The 15,933-nt window shown below is 39.3% G+C and overlaps 1 protein-coding gene across 1 annotated transcript in view; it reads right to left on the bottom strand.

Moving 5' to 3' along the window:
* Positions 1-4,171: 4,171 nt before the first annotated feature.
* The window catches only part of EMP1 (epithelial membrane protein 1), a 30,089-nt gene continuing 18,327 nt past the window's right edge, over positions 4,172-15,933 (bottom strand). The window contains exons 2-5 of the mRNA XM_063426355.1: positions 13,161-13,271; positions 11,881-11,977; positions 7,056-7,199; positions 4,172-5,544 (exon numbers count right to left, since the gene is read on the bottom strand). Coding sequence (XP_063282425.1) covers positions 5,393-5,544; positions 7,056-7,199; positions 11,881-11,977; positions 13,161-13,238 — 471 coding nt within the window. The 5' untranslated portion in view covers positions 13,239-13,271 and the 3' untranslated portion in view covers positions 4,172-5,392. The remainder of the gene's footprint in view (positions 5,545-7,055; positions 7,200-11,880; positions 11,978-13,160; positions 13,272-15,933) is intronic.

The following is a 15,933-nucleotide window of genomic DNA, read 5'->3' as shown; positions in this document are numbered from 1 at the left end:
AATTCACAGAGCACTTCAGAATGACCAATTTTTTCACAAATGTTTGTAAACGCAGATTGCATGGGTGCTTGATTTTATACACCTGAGGCAATGGGTCTGATTCAAACACCTGAATTCAATTATAAATAGGTGTGCCCCAATACTTCTGTGCACATTATCGTAAACAAACAGCATAAGAAAACAGATACTTTCCCTATGCATTCATGTAGGGGCATTAAAGGAACACAAGTATTCCTAATGTTACAGTCTTCCTCTACTTATATAGAGGTTTGAAAGTTGAGTTTTACTTACCTTTCTTCAAATGCCATACTGGTCTAGCCATGCCCACTCTGCCTCCCTGGCTGAGGTCACTAAGATTGAGGATCTCAGCCAATCCAATGCTTCCCCATAGGGGAGAATTGGGAGGATAGTGTGCATGTGTGGCAAGTCATTCTACAAAACTAGGTGAATTAGGCAGCTGAGTAGGGTGCGCTGGCCCAAGGGGCACAGTCTCTGGATGAATGGCAGGAGTGGAGCGCACATCACTGCACTCCCCTACTGCAAAGCACAGCATGTAGCGTGCTTGAGCCGTGTACCATGGTAGAAGATCTTCTGTATCCCCAACCCAGTCTTACAGGAAGTGTGCACATATGGAGCACCGAGCAGCTTCCTGTCAGACCTGGTAGAGGGAACAGAAACTCCTCTACTGTGGTCCGCGGCTCGATCACGCTACATGGAGGAGGGAGGTTTGTTGTCATGGGGCACACAAAGGACTGAGGGGAAAGCAGCACACAGTGGTCTGCAGGGGAGGGGAGGAGAGGTACAGAGGGCTATGGGGGAGAGAGGCACACATTAAGGGCTGAGGGGGTAGGAGGCACACACAGAGCTGAGGGGAGGGAGAGGCATACAGAGGGCTAGAGAAGAGAGGCACACAGAGGACTAAGCAGAGGAAAGAAGCACACAGAGGGCTTAGGGTGACAAAGAGGTACACAGAGGGGCTGGGGGGAGAAGAGATACATACAATGGGCTGGGGGGGGGGGTGAAAGAGACCCACAAAGGTGCTGGGAGAAGAGACACACAGTGAGTCTGGTGGAAGAAGAGAGGCACAAAAAGGGGCTGGGAAGAGGAAGAAAAACAAAGAGCGGCTGGGGGAGAAAGAGACCCACTAAGGTGCTGGTGGGAAAGAGACACACAGAGGGGCTGAAGAAGGGGAAAAAGAGACACACAGATTTTTGGGGGAGAAAAAAAGACACACAAAGTTGGCAATTTTCATCTTTTTAAAGCGGGGGGGGGGGGGGGGGGGGAGCAGGGGGGAGGGGAAGGTGAGTGGGGGGAGGTTCAAGCAGCTGGTCTTGTCTAGCCTGCAAAGTAGTCTTGCTCCAGCCCTGGTTTTGTGCTTGTCTGTAGTTTGCTTCCTGTATTATGAAGATTAAAATCCCACAATGCTTTACATTTAGTGCTTTGCAAGGCATGTGGGTACTTAGAGATATGGGTAATGGATAAGCAACCACTGTATCAGCATAAATGGGTTTAGTTTATTTTTAGAAATGCTATGCTTGCCATTTATTTAGAAGTATTTTTTTAATTATTATTTTTTTTTTTAAAGGACCACTATAGTGCCAGGAAAACATACTAATTTTCCTGGCACTATAGTGCCCTGAGGGTGCCCCCACCCTCAGGGACCCCCTCCCGCCAAGCTCTGGGGAGAGGAAATGGGTTAAAACTTACCTTTCTCAAGCGCCGGGCGGGGAGCTCTTCTCCTCCGATCCTCCTCCTCTCCTCCCATTCGGCTGAATGCGCACGCACGGCAAGAGCTGCGCGCGCATTCAGCCGGTCTCATAGGAAAGCATTATCAATGCTTTCCTATGGACGCTTGCGTGCTCTCACTGTGATTTTCACAGTGAGAATCATGCAAGCGCCTCTAGTGGCTGTCAATGAGTCAGCCACTAGAGGCTTTGAGGGCTGGATTAACCCATTTATAAACATAGCAGTTTCTCTGAAACTGCTATGTTTATAAAAAAATGGGTTAACCCTAGCTGGACCTGGCACCCAGATCACTTAATTAAGCTGAAGTGGTCTGGGTGCCTAGAGTGGTCCTTTAATATTGTATAAATACAATTTGTGTCATTGCACTCACATAAACGCTACTGAGTTCAGATTTAAGCTTGACTAAGAATTGGTTGGGTCAAAATGTTACTATGTGTTTGCCCCAATAAAGCTACTGTTATGCTATTTACTTGAGTGGCTGGACCATCACTTTATTTTACATATTAAACGTGGGGTCATGCCCCTAATCCCGTGCACCGTGGTAGCCTGGTGAGTGCGGTCTCCTCCAACCTACTATAATTTGCATCACTGGCTTGCCCCCTTTTTTCCTGCCCACTGACATCCCATTGAATGTTATGAATGCTGATGTTTGGTGGTATGTTTTAATTTTATACCTAGATCTGGTTCCTTGCTATGGTGGTCCCCATAGGCCACCAGGATTATACTGAATGGAGATCTGCAATCTCTATTATTTTGTGTACATATATTCTATATCAGGGATGCCAAAAAAGGTAGATCCCCAGATGTTGTAGAACTACAACTCCCAAAACATCTGGGAATCTACCTTTTAGACACACCTGTTTTATATAATTCTCAAGTTAAATACATTCTCAAATGAAGCACATATATACAGTAGATTAAAACCATTTTACTGACTCAGTAATGATACTGAGAATTAATCATTAAAAACACAATAAAGCACACATTCATGAGGATTACGCAAAATTGTATTTAGTTTTGGAGACATATAATGTTGTATCAAAATATTTACAGTTAGTGCATACAGTAGATGTCTATTCCGTTCCACAAAACAAGCAATAGCCCCAGTCAAATATGCATTGTCCATTATTATTAGTATATTAATTATAATAAGAAGAAATAAGACCCTTTCCTACCAACGTACATGCAAAAAAAAACAATAGTTGGACTGTTTTTTGGGAGAAAAATTTGTTTTTTTTCTCTTTAATATAACTAAATGGTAAAGAACACATGCCAACAGTTCAAACACATTTTTATAAACATGTTCTATAGAAAGTCTCTACAGAAATGTTTGGGGCACATCATGTTACTGGAATGGGGAGCCTGCCAAAATGTGTAAGGTTATTGAGCCTCTGGAAACATTGCCAAGGACTAAAAAAAAAAAAAAAAAAAAGATCAATACTAATAATAGAATATGAGATTTACAAACTGAAGCACATAATATTGTCAATGGCAAAATTCCAGGACCTGGTGACAGGGGTTCATTAATGTACTACATGCTCGAGACCATATTATATGCTGTATTGTAGAGTCAATAAACAACAATATAGAAAGGTTCTAGAACTGTGTGTAAACCAAACAGAATTCCATCCCAATTCCCCAAATGAATGCAATATATTATTACAGGTGTTGAGTCTGAAATTCTCACATTAACTCACCACAAAAGATGGCACACATGCTGGGACAGCAGGGTGCTGGAAATGAGTGAATAAACTAATTTCCAACACTGGGAATCCTGTAGTAAAGCTAGGTATTTTTTTTTATGTGATTGGTACTTGTAGCCTTGTCACAATGGAATTTTGCCAATAGAAGAGGTAGGCTGCCTTCAGCACTCCAGATTTTGTGGACAACATCACCCCTGATGCTTTGCAAGCATTATGGCTGTAAGAGCATTATGTGAGATGTAGTCCACAATATCCAGAAAGCCAATGTTTGCCTACCCCTGCCCTGACCTAAAGGAATAAATAGCGTGACTGCTTGCCAAGGGGTGTGTAGCAAATCTGACCATGTGCCATTATTGGCATATTTAATTCTAGATAACAGTCATTGAGAACAAGTAAAGGAATGATTAAAGACGTGATCTCTAACACGGTTCCCTTAAACAGAAATTAGTGCAAAATAGATTAATTATAATAGATTAATTATAATTCCCCAATTCATCTATTTTTTCCCAGCCATTATTTTTTGCCATTATAATGGATATATTTTTTATTTATGACATTTTTTAAATTAATTTTTTACCAGAAGGACAATAAACACAAAAATAAAAACAGTCAAAAGGTCAGTCAGATTTGACCTTTTTAAACGCAAATGGATTTGTTTTGGCAGTGTCTTTAATAACGCCCGTTCAGATTACTAATGGTATTGATATTAGATATCACACACATGCATATAATGACATTTATTTTTTTCAGTGTTGCGTGAAACAAAGGTGCAGTGCTAAACTTTCAAGATTTGTACTGGGTGAGAAGAAGTATAGATGCATAGCACACCAGAATTTAATATATATATATATATATATCTTTAATATTTTACCAATAATATCTAAATACTTTTTTAAGCTTTAAGGAGATGGTACAATGGAATTTTCTGTAAAAGGATTGAAATAGAATTATTGGCCAAATAATCTGCAGGCTGCAGATCCTTTTGGCAGCAGAACCCACAGACTGCAGATCCATCTGGCAGCAGAAGTGGCCAGAACAAATGATCAATATGCCTATTAAAATGTTATTATCACATGCAGTACTGAAAGAAATCCACATGGTGCTCCTGTAACACTGTGGGGGAAAAAAAAGATACTGCATTTACAATACCTGTTGAACTACAATTTAAATAAATAACAAATATAAGACTTTTAATCTATAACAAAGAACAAGTAAATCCAGGTGAATTTTAAACGTTCTAAACTGAAGGAAGATCCCCCCTAAAAGTACTGATAAATCTCTTAGTTGGGTGCGCTGATTTTTTAAACGCTAAACTTCATAAGGTTGATTTGTGGAACCCTAAAGCCGCCTCTGCTGCAGAAATCTTTAAAAGCAAGTCTTCACAGTGTACAACAGCGATTGACAACATCACCTCGTAAAGAGCTTCTGCAGCAGATCTATGACTTTACTGGCCTCTATGGAAGACAAGTAGTCTTTAATTGTGACCCCCACCCCCAACATATTAATTATGCCAGTAACGTCTGATGACAATAACCTACCCCGCTTCATAACTATGAAATCAGCCGCAGTCTGCCATCTATTCCTACAAAACCATTGTAAAATGGAATATTACAGTATTTGATGCTTGGAATATCACATTAATACTACACACTTTAAAGTTAATGGTTAGAGCAAATGAAAGCCCCCTTTATACTAAAATTATTTGATTTTTACGGGAGGGTGTAGAGGAATTATTTCTCTCAATGCTATATGGATGGCTTTTGTTTTGTTGGACTTTGTATTCTGGAGAACATTAATAAGAATCCCCCCCTCATATTTTGACATCACATGCAGCCTTGATGACATTATGATTCAGTCTCTTTAAGCATGTGAGTATTTATGAGTTGTGGGTGTTTATTAAGAATGCAATGCTCTCAGGTTGTGGGTAAAGGATGGTATACTAATTATTTCTTCCGCAATACAAGATACAGTATTCCAACAAGGAGGCTGAGACAAAAGCAGATCCACGCCAAGATAAAACAGTATCCGTGATAGAAAGAAGGAACTCTGGAAAATCTGGCAGTGTAAATGGAAACTCCAATCAGCACACACAGCCCTAGAGAAAAGAAATGATTTGATTTAATAACTAATGCTCATGTTAAGAAACCAAGTTAATTTATTTAATAAGAAGATAAAACATACATCGTATTAATACTACAAATCATATAAGTTAAAGGAACACTCCAAGCACCGTAACCATTACAGCTAGTTGTAAAGACTCTGTTGCCAGCAGTGCCCTGGCAACCCTCCCATTGTAAGGAGTCAAAGAGTTTTCAAACAGTTTCACTACTTACCTGGGGACTGCCAGGCACTGCTCCCCCGCCTTCACTACCATCTCCACCGAGCCACAAGTTCCTAAACATGAACTGCAATACCTCTCTGCGATACCTCTCTTGCAATGCAGGACTTAGCTCATTGGCTGAGAGCATCAGCTGATTGCTCTCAGCCAATGAGGTAAGCCCTGCTTAGGAACTTTGAGCTCCCCGGAGATAACAGGTAAACAGTCACACTGTTCGTAAAAAGAGGGGGAGTTGTAGACATTAGGGTGTTTGGAATGTTCCTTTAAGGTATAAAAAAAAATATAAACCTCTAAACCAATTATCTCAGCCAGTACTAACCATTTTGCAATTGTCAATTGACATTGCAAAATAGTGAGCACTGGCTGAGACAGTTGACAGTCTGCCCAAAGTTGTATAAAGATGGCTGCCAAAAAGAAGAAGTGTCAATATACATGGATTTAACAAAAATGTAACATATATACTATATTAAGACATTAAAAATTGTCTGATAAAAGTAAAGGCTCATATGATTTATCAAAATATAGTTATACTAGGGCTTTCCCCTTACCACAAATTAACAATGAGAATAATACGAGGGCAACATATGCCCAAATGTATCAAAAAATCCATCTCTATCAAAATCCTACTTACCCCCTTAAACACAGGTTCACATCTCTCATATTAACCCAGGCCAGGAATATAATTCTTTGATTAAAAGGTATATATATATATATATATATATATATATATATATATATATATATAAAACACAGAGAGCAGAGACTGAAATTATATTCTTGTATTACCGAGGTCATCCCTTGCTAAGTTTGTTGAATAAAAATACAAAAATATTTATGTACGTATATATTTTTGTATTTTTATTCAAAAAACTTAGCAAAGGATGACCTCGGTAATACAAGAATATAATTTTAGTCTCTGCTCTCTGTGTTTTGTGCAGTTTGCCCCAATGTCTGCCCCAATTCCCCAGCTTCTTTTGATATTGTCATTGAATTCACCAAACCAAATAGAATATAGTTTGTTCCCTGTGAAGTCAGGGTTGGGCAATTAACTGAAGTTGCACTCTACCAATGTCTACTATGGAGATTACTTTTTTAGGGGGCATTTCAACAAATCTGGCAGTGAGACTGTTATCTCAAATATTGGACATGAAGTGAAATTTGCATTCTTATATCCATTTAAAGATGACTTGGTTAATCTTTTGAACTCATTTAATACATCTGACCATATATATTACTATACATAAAATAGTTACACAATGAGTACTTACAGCAAACAAGCATCAAACCTCCACTGATGTAGAATCTTTGTCCTTTATCCAACGTGAATAGTTGAGCAATGAAAGCACAGAGGGCAAAGCAGGAAAAGATGATGGCTAGAACCATGAATGCTTCCACTGCTTTCATTGCCGGTTCTTTAAAAAAGAAATAAAATGTTAAATATTAGAATTAATGGGAAATGGTGATGACATTGCCATTCCTAGAATTCCTGATTTCACATCGACAAACATTAGTATGTATAGTCGTTCTATATAACCGATTGTTCCATGTGCACTGTTCTTCCATAATTAGCCAAATTCTCCAATCAACTTTTTATCTCTATGAAATCTATTGTTCAACATTTGCAAGTGTTTTGTACTATATTTCAAGCCTAGGTGGCTGGCACGGCATTAGGAGTCTAGTCTACATATATAAAGAGAAATGTAGCCAAAATTTAATAGTCAGTATTACAGATTTGGTTTATGGGATGAGAGACAAAAGTGGACATAGGAGAATATGTGAGAAAGAATGGAGATATCTATAGGATTAGTTTGGCATGTGGGAAGAAACAAGCGGTAGGTTAAATGCAATCAATGGCACCTCGGTGCTTGGCTCATAAGAATACTCCTTGTTTTGATTACCTTTTCTTGACTAGCTACAAGCATGTTGTGAATTGTCTACAGTTTGGGTGTTCATGTCTCTGTTCCAGAAGGGTGTTGACATTTTGCTAGTGGTTCAATAGGTGCAATTAAACAATAAGGCAACCTAAGGTGATCTATAGGTAAAACGGACACTATGAAGATACTTGGACAAGCATGGCCCCATTCACCATCCCTAAGTATAAAAGTGCAGTGGCACCCTAACTGGTGATCCGCCTAGGACCAATTGGGATGAGATATTGTGCAATAAAACAAATACATAAATAATGTACAACGCAATTTAGCTAATATGCCATTAGGTGCCTAAATTGAAGAAAATAGAGGCTTTTCTCAATATTTTGCCTTGTTAGCATCCTTGCTTAAAGAAGCGCAGACAGTGTGCAAATATTAAATGTGTAAACAGAGATTAGGACTAATGACCAGTATCCAAATTGAGTCCTTGAAATGCTGACTATTAATGATAAATAATCCATTTGCTGATTACTCATATGGTTCTTTTGATGATTTAATTAATAGTGACATACTATTTGCTTATTGGCTCAATCAATTGTATATGAGTAGACTATTCCATTTACTAACCCTGCTGATTGATAATGTCATGGACGAACAATCCCATCACTCAAATAGTGTTTTGAAATTGTCTTGTTGTGATTATGGTACCACAATCTGACATATTTTCATTCACTGTCATTGAAAATGTGTTCACTGATTATCATGTATGATTACACCTTTTGATAAAATAAATATAATTTTGATTAAAAAAGTTGTGATATTAATGTGTGAAATATTACATCCAAACAACGTGCTTTAGGTCTGAGTTAAAATAGTGAGTAACTTTTCACTTTTAAATAATAATTGGGAATAGTGCCAATAAAATATCAATTTCTGATATTTTAATAAAGATTATTAATTTTAATAACTTTATAAAATTATTATTTTTAATGAATACAAATGAATTTATAATAGTAATCCCCATAAATATCCTCACAGGGATCTTAAGGATCTTAATACATCTGGTGGGTACATCTACTTACCAGATGTAGAGAGATGCACAGGGCCGCCATCAGGGGGTGACAACCGTGACAGTTGTCACGGGCCCGGCGGCCCTGGGGGGCCCGGACTGCTCTGGCAGTCCTGGGCCCCACTTTCTTTCTCTGCACACATAGATAGCGAATATCGCTATCTATGTGTGCAGCCGCGGGCCCCCGGCTCCCTGTTACCGCAGAGGGGGCCCAGCACACAGCTTCTCCTCTCTTCTCTCTTGTACTAACTCTCGCGAGACCCGGTTGCCATGGCAACGCTCCGCGGGTCTCGCGAGAGTAATTGAAGAGAGAAGAGAAGCTGTGTGCTGCCTGGGCTCCCTATGCGGTAACAGGGAGCCGGGGGGCCCCCCACCGGACCACCAGGGATGGAATCTCCCCCCTCCCTGGACAAAGGTAAGCAGGGAGGGGGGAGAAACATAAGAAAAATTAAATAAAAAAAAATAATTATGTAAACATTTTTCCCCCGTCCTCTGAGTCCCACCGGGTGGCCCATGCACTTAGGGCCACCCGGAGGGCTTGTATCAGCAGGGGCCCGGTCGGGCGCTCTTTCCCTTTAACACTGAGACCGGGCCCCTTGCTTTCCGGCAGCCGGCTGGGAGGAAGTGACAGCCGCAAGTCACTTCCTCCCATAAAGAGAGGAGCTGCATGGAAGGTGGCAGGAGGAGTCGCGAGGGAGTGAGGATGGGGGATCCTCACTCCCATCATCCTCAGGCACCACACTGGACCCCATAGAATCCACCCTCCAGCAAAAGGTAGGAAACTGGAGGGTGGGTTTAAAAATGTACATTTTACATGTGTGTCAGTATGTCTGTTTGTCTGTGTGTCTGTTTGTCTGTCTGTGTGTCTGTGTGTCAGTAGGTCTGTCTGTGTGTAAATATATTTGTGTGTGTGTCATTATGTCTGTCAGTGCATGTTCATGCATGTGTCAGTCTCTGTATGTGTCTGTGTGTCTGTCAGTATATCAGTCTGTATGTGTCCGTAAATGTGCCTGTATGTGTGTCAGTGTGTGTGTGTGAGTATCTCGGTCAGTGTATGTGCCTGTGTGTGGGTGTCAGTATTTCTGTCAGTGTATGTGTGTCAGTATGTTGATCAGTGTGTGTGTCAGTATGTCTGTATATGTGCCTGTGTGTCAGTATGTCTGTATATGAGCCTGTGTGTGTCTGTCAGTACGTCTACCAGTGTATGTGTCTGTGTGTGTCAATATATGTACCTGTGTGTCAGTATGTCTGTCAGTGTATGTGCCTGCTTATCTGTATGTAGTCAGTGTATGTATCTGTGTATCTGCTTGTGTGTCAGAGTATGTACCTGTGCATCTGAGCCGCAACTTTATATACAAATACACCCCTCCATTCAAACTTCAACACTACATACAAGCACACTCCTACATTCAAAAACAAACACTACACATAAATGCACACTTGCATTCAAACTCCAGTACCACATACAAACACATTCACACAAACATACTTCATACAAACACATGCTTACATTCAAACACACAAAACAGTGCTAAATACAACCCTGCAAGCATGGGAAATTGGTAGAGCACCAGCTGTCAAAGCATTGTTGGAGTTGCACGACAGATGGGGTTCTACCTTTAGTCCAATCTTGCAATTGGGTGTCCCAATAAAATTCATTCTATTTTAGTGCCGCCACTGCATTGGGATGGATGCCGTGATTGCATACCAGGGAGTGAGGGGCGACGGCGGCAGGGCCCAGGGGGCCCAAGCAAACGCTTGCCCAGGGTCCAGTCGTTATTAAAGACGGCCCTGCACACACACACTGCATACACTGACACAACACACACACACTGCATACACTGACACAACACACACTCTGCATACACTAACACAACACACTCTGCATACACTGACACAACACACTCTGCATACACTGACACAACACACACTGCAAACACTGACACAACACACACTGCATACACGAATACAACACACACTGCATACACTAATACACTAATGCAATACACACACTGCATTCACTAATACAACATGCACTCTGCATACACTACACACTAACACACTCACTGCATCCACTATACTGACACACACTCTGCATCCGCTACACACTAACACACCCTCTGCATTCACTACACATTAACACACCCTCTGCATTCACTACACATTAACACACTCTGCATTCACTACACTAACACACACACTCTGCATCCGCTACACACTAACACACTCTGCATTCACTACACATTAACACACTCTGCATTCACTACACTAATACACACACTCTGCATCCGCTACACACTAACACACTCTCTGCATTCACTGCACTAACACACACACTACATTCATTACACTGACACACTCTGCATTCATTACACACTAACACACACTCTGCATTCACTAAACTATGCACACACTCTGGATTCACTATACTGACACACACTCTGCATTAACTATACACACAGCATCCACTACACAAACATCCTGTATTCACAGTACACACACTACATCCACCATAAATTGAAACACTCTGCATTCACTATACACAGACACTGCGTCTAATACACACACTACATCCACTACAGACACTGCATCCACTAAACACATTTCATATAGTACATACAAACACTACATCCACTACTCAAACACACTCTGCGTTCACTATACACACTGCATCCGCTACACAAACACACACTCTGCATTCACTGCACAAACAGTATCTAATACACACAAACACTACATCCATTACACACATTCTAATTTACTTCCACCATACACACCACATTCAGTCCTGCATCATTGTCAGCGGACTAGGTAGGGCGTGGGCGGGCCCGGGCGGGCCCAGGAGGGGGCCCAGACCTTGTGCTTTGTCAGGGGCCCCAAAATTTCTGATGGCAGCCCTGGAGATGCATAATGTTAAAATCTAACCTAACATAACTACAGCTAATGCTAAGCACTAAGACCAAATCCTAAGCCAAACCAGTAAAGACAAAACATAGTGCAAAATAACAAAATGTGAATATGGAATTCTGTCATTCTATTATTTATTATTAATAAAAGAATGAATTCATTTTGTACGTTTATATCCACATCGTGGGACTATAACATGATAAATTAGAATAACAAAAACAATACAATAACAAAATCATTTCAACATACCATCTCCTTGTGCAAGAGTAGGGAATATACTTGAGCAACTCCCACTGTTACAGGCCAGCCAGATACCACTAGAGACATTTGAATTTTGTAGCCACACCTAACAAAATATAGGACACAATCAATTGTAGGAATGTATTTACAGCACACACCGAGGCAGTTTATGGCAATTTATTGCACATTTCTAGATTCAGTTTAGTGGTGTAATGATCAATATCCCAGAATTAACTGCAAACAGCTAGCTAAGACAGAACTGCCACCTAATTACTTAGTAACTCATATGTAAAAATATTAAGAGCACAATTAACAAATAGCAGCTAATTTTTTATTATTTAAATATAAGAATATAAAACAGGGGGCCGTTAGTTATGTTAGTTTTCTGTTGTCTGCTCATGATCTACTTCTGTGCACATAGGTATGAAGCAGAAACAGTATTTTCTATTTATGGTATCACTAACATTCATACGGCAACAAACTCTTTAAAATATGTAAATCTACATCATAAACGCCTTCATATTTTATATATATTTTTAAAAGTGTTGTCATGTGAGTGTCGGGATTATGGAAAAAAATTGTAATTGCCCTGCTTAAATCAACACAAAGCCAATAACATTTATATAATTACACAAACAGGACACTGTGAGGGAAGATTTATCAAACAGGGTTATTCACTAAAGTCTAAATAGCCCCTGTAAAGAATGGGGCAAATTCATCCAGTTCCATATGGGAGCACTTGGACTGCAAAATTCAGACATTGATCACAAAGTACTTCTAAACAAGCCAGAATTGTGCCCAAGTTTCAGCTTGTCTAAACACTGCCAGATGTTACAATCCAGGGCCAAATGATGTATATCTGAACTATTTGTCTGCTGGCAGGGCTAACAATATGAAAATTGTACTTTGGGTGATTTTCATAGAAGTTTATCCATCCAGAAAAATTCAGATTTTTTTTTTTTTTTCATAAATTGATAAATCTTCCCCACTCTTTCATGTTTTTTGAGGGAACTCCCTTAACTATGTTTAAAGGGACACTGTAGGCACCCAGACCACTTCAGCTAATTGAAGTGGTCTGGGTGCTGGGACACTTGCTGTGACACTTTTGCACCTAGTGCTGCAATGTAAAACATTGCAGCTCCAAAGAACTGCAACGTTTACATTGCAGCTCTAAGTCTGCCCCCAGTACCTGTCTATCAGACCTGGGGGCGCTTCCGGAATATTAACAGACTTTTGGTCCATTATCTGATGCTGGATGTCCTCACTTTTTCTTTCTTTCTTAAACTTACATTGGAGATGGTGGAAACAAACAGCATTACGACTGTGGCAATGTGCACAATGAAGATTCCCGCTAGAAGGACCAACATGTTGGCGATTACTCAATTGGTGCGAAGGAGAACCTAGAGAAAGGAAGAAATAAGTAGGTATTAAGACACTAAAATTAAATGAATCCAACCATAAGATAGTAAGTAAATAAAGATTATAACATTAACATTACATAGCAATGAGGGTACTTATACAGCATAAATTTTCTGTATTTTTTTAAATTAACTTTTGGTCTAAAAATATACTTTGCACCTTCTAAGTGTTAGGTATGTTGTGCAAATGAAATTGTAAAAATCCTATTAAACACACTTTAATTCCAATTTGCAAAAATACAACATCTATAACTGCTATAACTGTTATATAACTTATTTCTAAAAGTGCCAATTTCTCATGGAAATTGGCACTGTTATAAAATGGGGTGATAATAGCAAGCTGAAGTGATTTTGGGGTGTGGGGTGACCCATAGGAAAGTTGGATTCTGATTTTAGATGGATTGTGATTTTTTTTACAATGATCACATTTTTTTGCAGAAATGTAGGATATCATGAAAATGTATGACCACATAATAGTATAAAAGTTAGCGTGTGCTGCTCTTGACAGACACACACACAAACAACAAAACGGAAAAAAAAAAGCATTAGGGCTTCTCAGCTGTAATGAGGTGAGTATTTGACATACATATAATACCAATACAAATCAAAAGGACTCCTTACTCAACATGAACCTGTGCTCTTAAGGAGTTCCCCAGTGAAAAGGGTGAGGAGGTATCACTTCATCATTGGCATGTAACACTTGCAGCCTCACCTCCTTAAATTAGGTATTATATGTTTGAGTGACGCACACATTTAACTGCTTGCCTGGGCAATCCCTTTTTGTGTTTTTAGATTCCTTTTACCTATTTTATCAACAGGAGATTTCATAACAAGGGAACCACCTAAATACCCAGGATATAAATAATGTCCAGTAGCCCTGTTTATATCTCAAAAGGAGAAAGAGCAGGTCATTCAGAGAGTACAGATACACGGCTATTTAAAATATGTAGAAGAATTATTGAATTTTATACTTCACTGAATACATACAAATTGAAATGGGAGATTACTTTGATGACATGTATCCTGATCTATAGGTCAGCCGGCATAGCTACAAATTGATTTAATGAAAATGGAAATGCCAACAGTTACATTAGAAATTCAAACTATGATTTATATAGTCAGGAGGGGCTTCAGCTCCTCTTCCCAGTTCTAACAAATGTTCACAGTTAGATGCTCACTTTAAAGGGATGTTAATTATTTTTTAAAAGCCTGTTATCTTGGCTTGTGTGCACGCTGTGATTATATGCCCCCTTGTGGACAGGTATGATGTTCATGATGGCGTTTGAACACATTCATCTGATTGCCACCCCCACCCTCACGTGTCAGACCTGCCAGAGTTGACAGGTCTGTCTTCTCCCCAATGGTAGGTACTGTTAGCTACAGATATGTCTAGAGAACAATTGTTTGTGCTGTAAACAAGAATAGCAAACACCATTGCTCAATTGTAATTTAATGAAGCAATCTGCATGTGTTTAAGTCATGGCAAATAGACAAAGAAAGACACTTTAATTTTAGGGGTGTGACTGAGCATGTGGTCACAGAGGGCTGATCTGAGAAACGTTCTAATAACTGTTTTTTTTCCCACTAAAATTCAATTCAAATGCAACTAAAATGCAATCCAACCAAAAAAGGGGGACATTAGAATAGAAAAGAGGGACAGCGAGATTTGGTGCCAAAATATGGACTATCCCTCCCAGATAGGGACGTTTTGGAGGTTTCCAATAAACCATAGTGGTTATGGTGCTGGGGTCCCCATTTTAGATTGCTAAAAACCTGCAGATCATACACTTTCCCATTAAAGTGTATATACTAATACAATTCAATAGAAAATGTTCTAAACTACACATTTTCCTGGTCACTTATCTTCCTCTAATTTAAATTGTATTATGTGTAATGGACTTCTTAAATTGTACTTGAAACAATGAATGCCATAAAATGAATTCCTATGAGAGTGTTCATGAACTCCTGAACATTTTTTCAAATGAAGAATTAATATGAACAGCAGTCAGAAAGCTCTGTACTTAAATGTATTTGCTGAGTAAATATAGAGAGCCATGTCAACAGTCAGGTTGCTGATTATGAAGCTAAGTGGGATTGTTGGAATATTTTGGAAGGTGGAACAGAGCCAAAACAAACACTCATTATTTGTTACAGGGAATTCTGAAAGGTGGGGATTCTCACCATTGTTCGGCAAATGCTCTGTTTTGCTACACAAACGTAGTAAAGCTTTAATTAATATAACTGTATTTTTGAATAGAACAGATTGTTGGCAGGGCATTTGCAATAATACACCCATTAAGGCTGTTCAATCATCAACTATAATTCATCAAGTTCAAAAATGTTTGACCAACAGGACTTAAAGATGCCGTGACCCACCCATTCCACCTATAACGTACCCATGTAATGAATCTGATACATTGTCATTGTATTTATCAGATTATTATATGCTGAATTTCTACATATGAGTAAATCTAGCGCTAGTTGAAGCCGTGAGCTTGTTTGGTTAGTAAATATGCAATTTTCAATCCACACATCACAACAAGTAGCAAAAGAGGGATGGCAGCTATGGTAGATTACCACATCTGGGAATTTTGAAATTCAATCACAATTGTTTAAAATCTTCACAATTACAATATGTGAGTTA

The sequence above is a fragment of the Pelobates fuscus genome, chromosome 7 (assembly GCF_036172605.1).
Source record: "Pelobates fuscus isolate aPelFus1 chromosome 7, aPelFus1.pri, whole genome shotgun sequence".
Taxonomy (NCBI): domain Eukaryota; kingdom Metazoa; phylum Chordata; class Amphibia; order Anura; family Pelobatidae; genus Pelobates; species Pelobates fuscus.
This window is presented reverse-complemented; position numbering and strand designations above follow the sequence as displayed.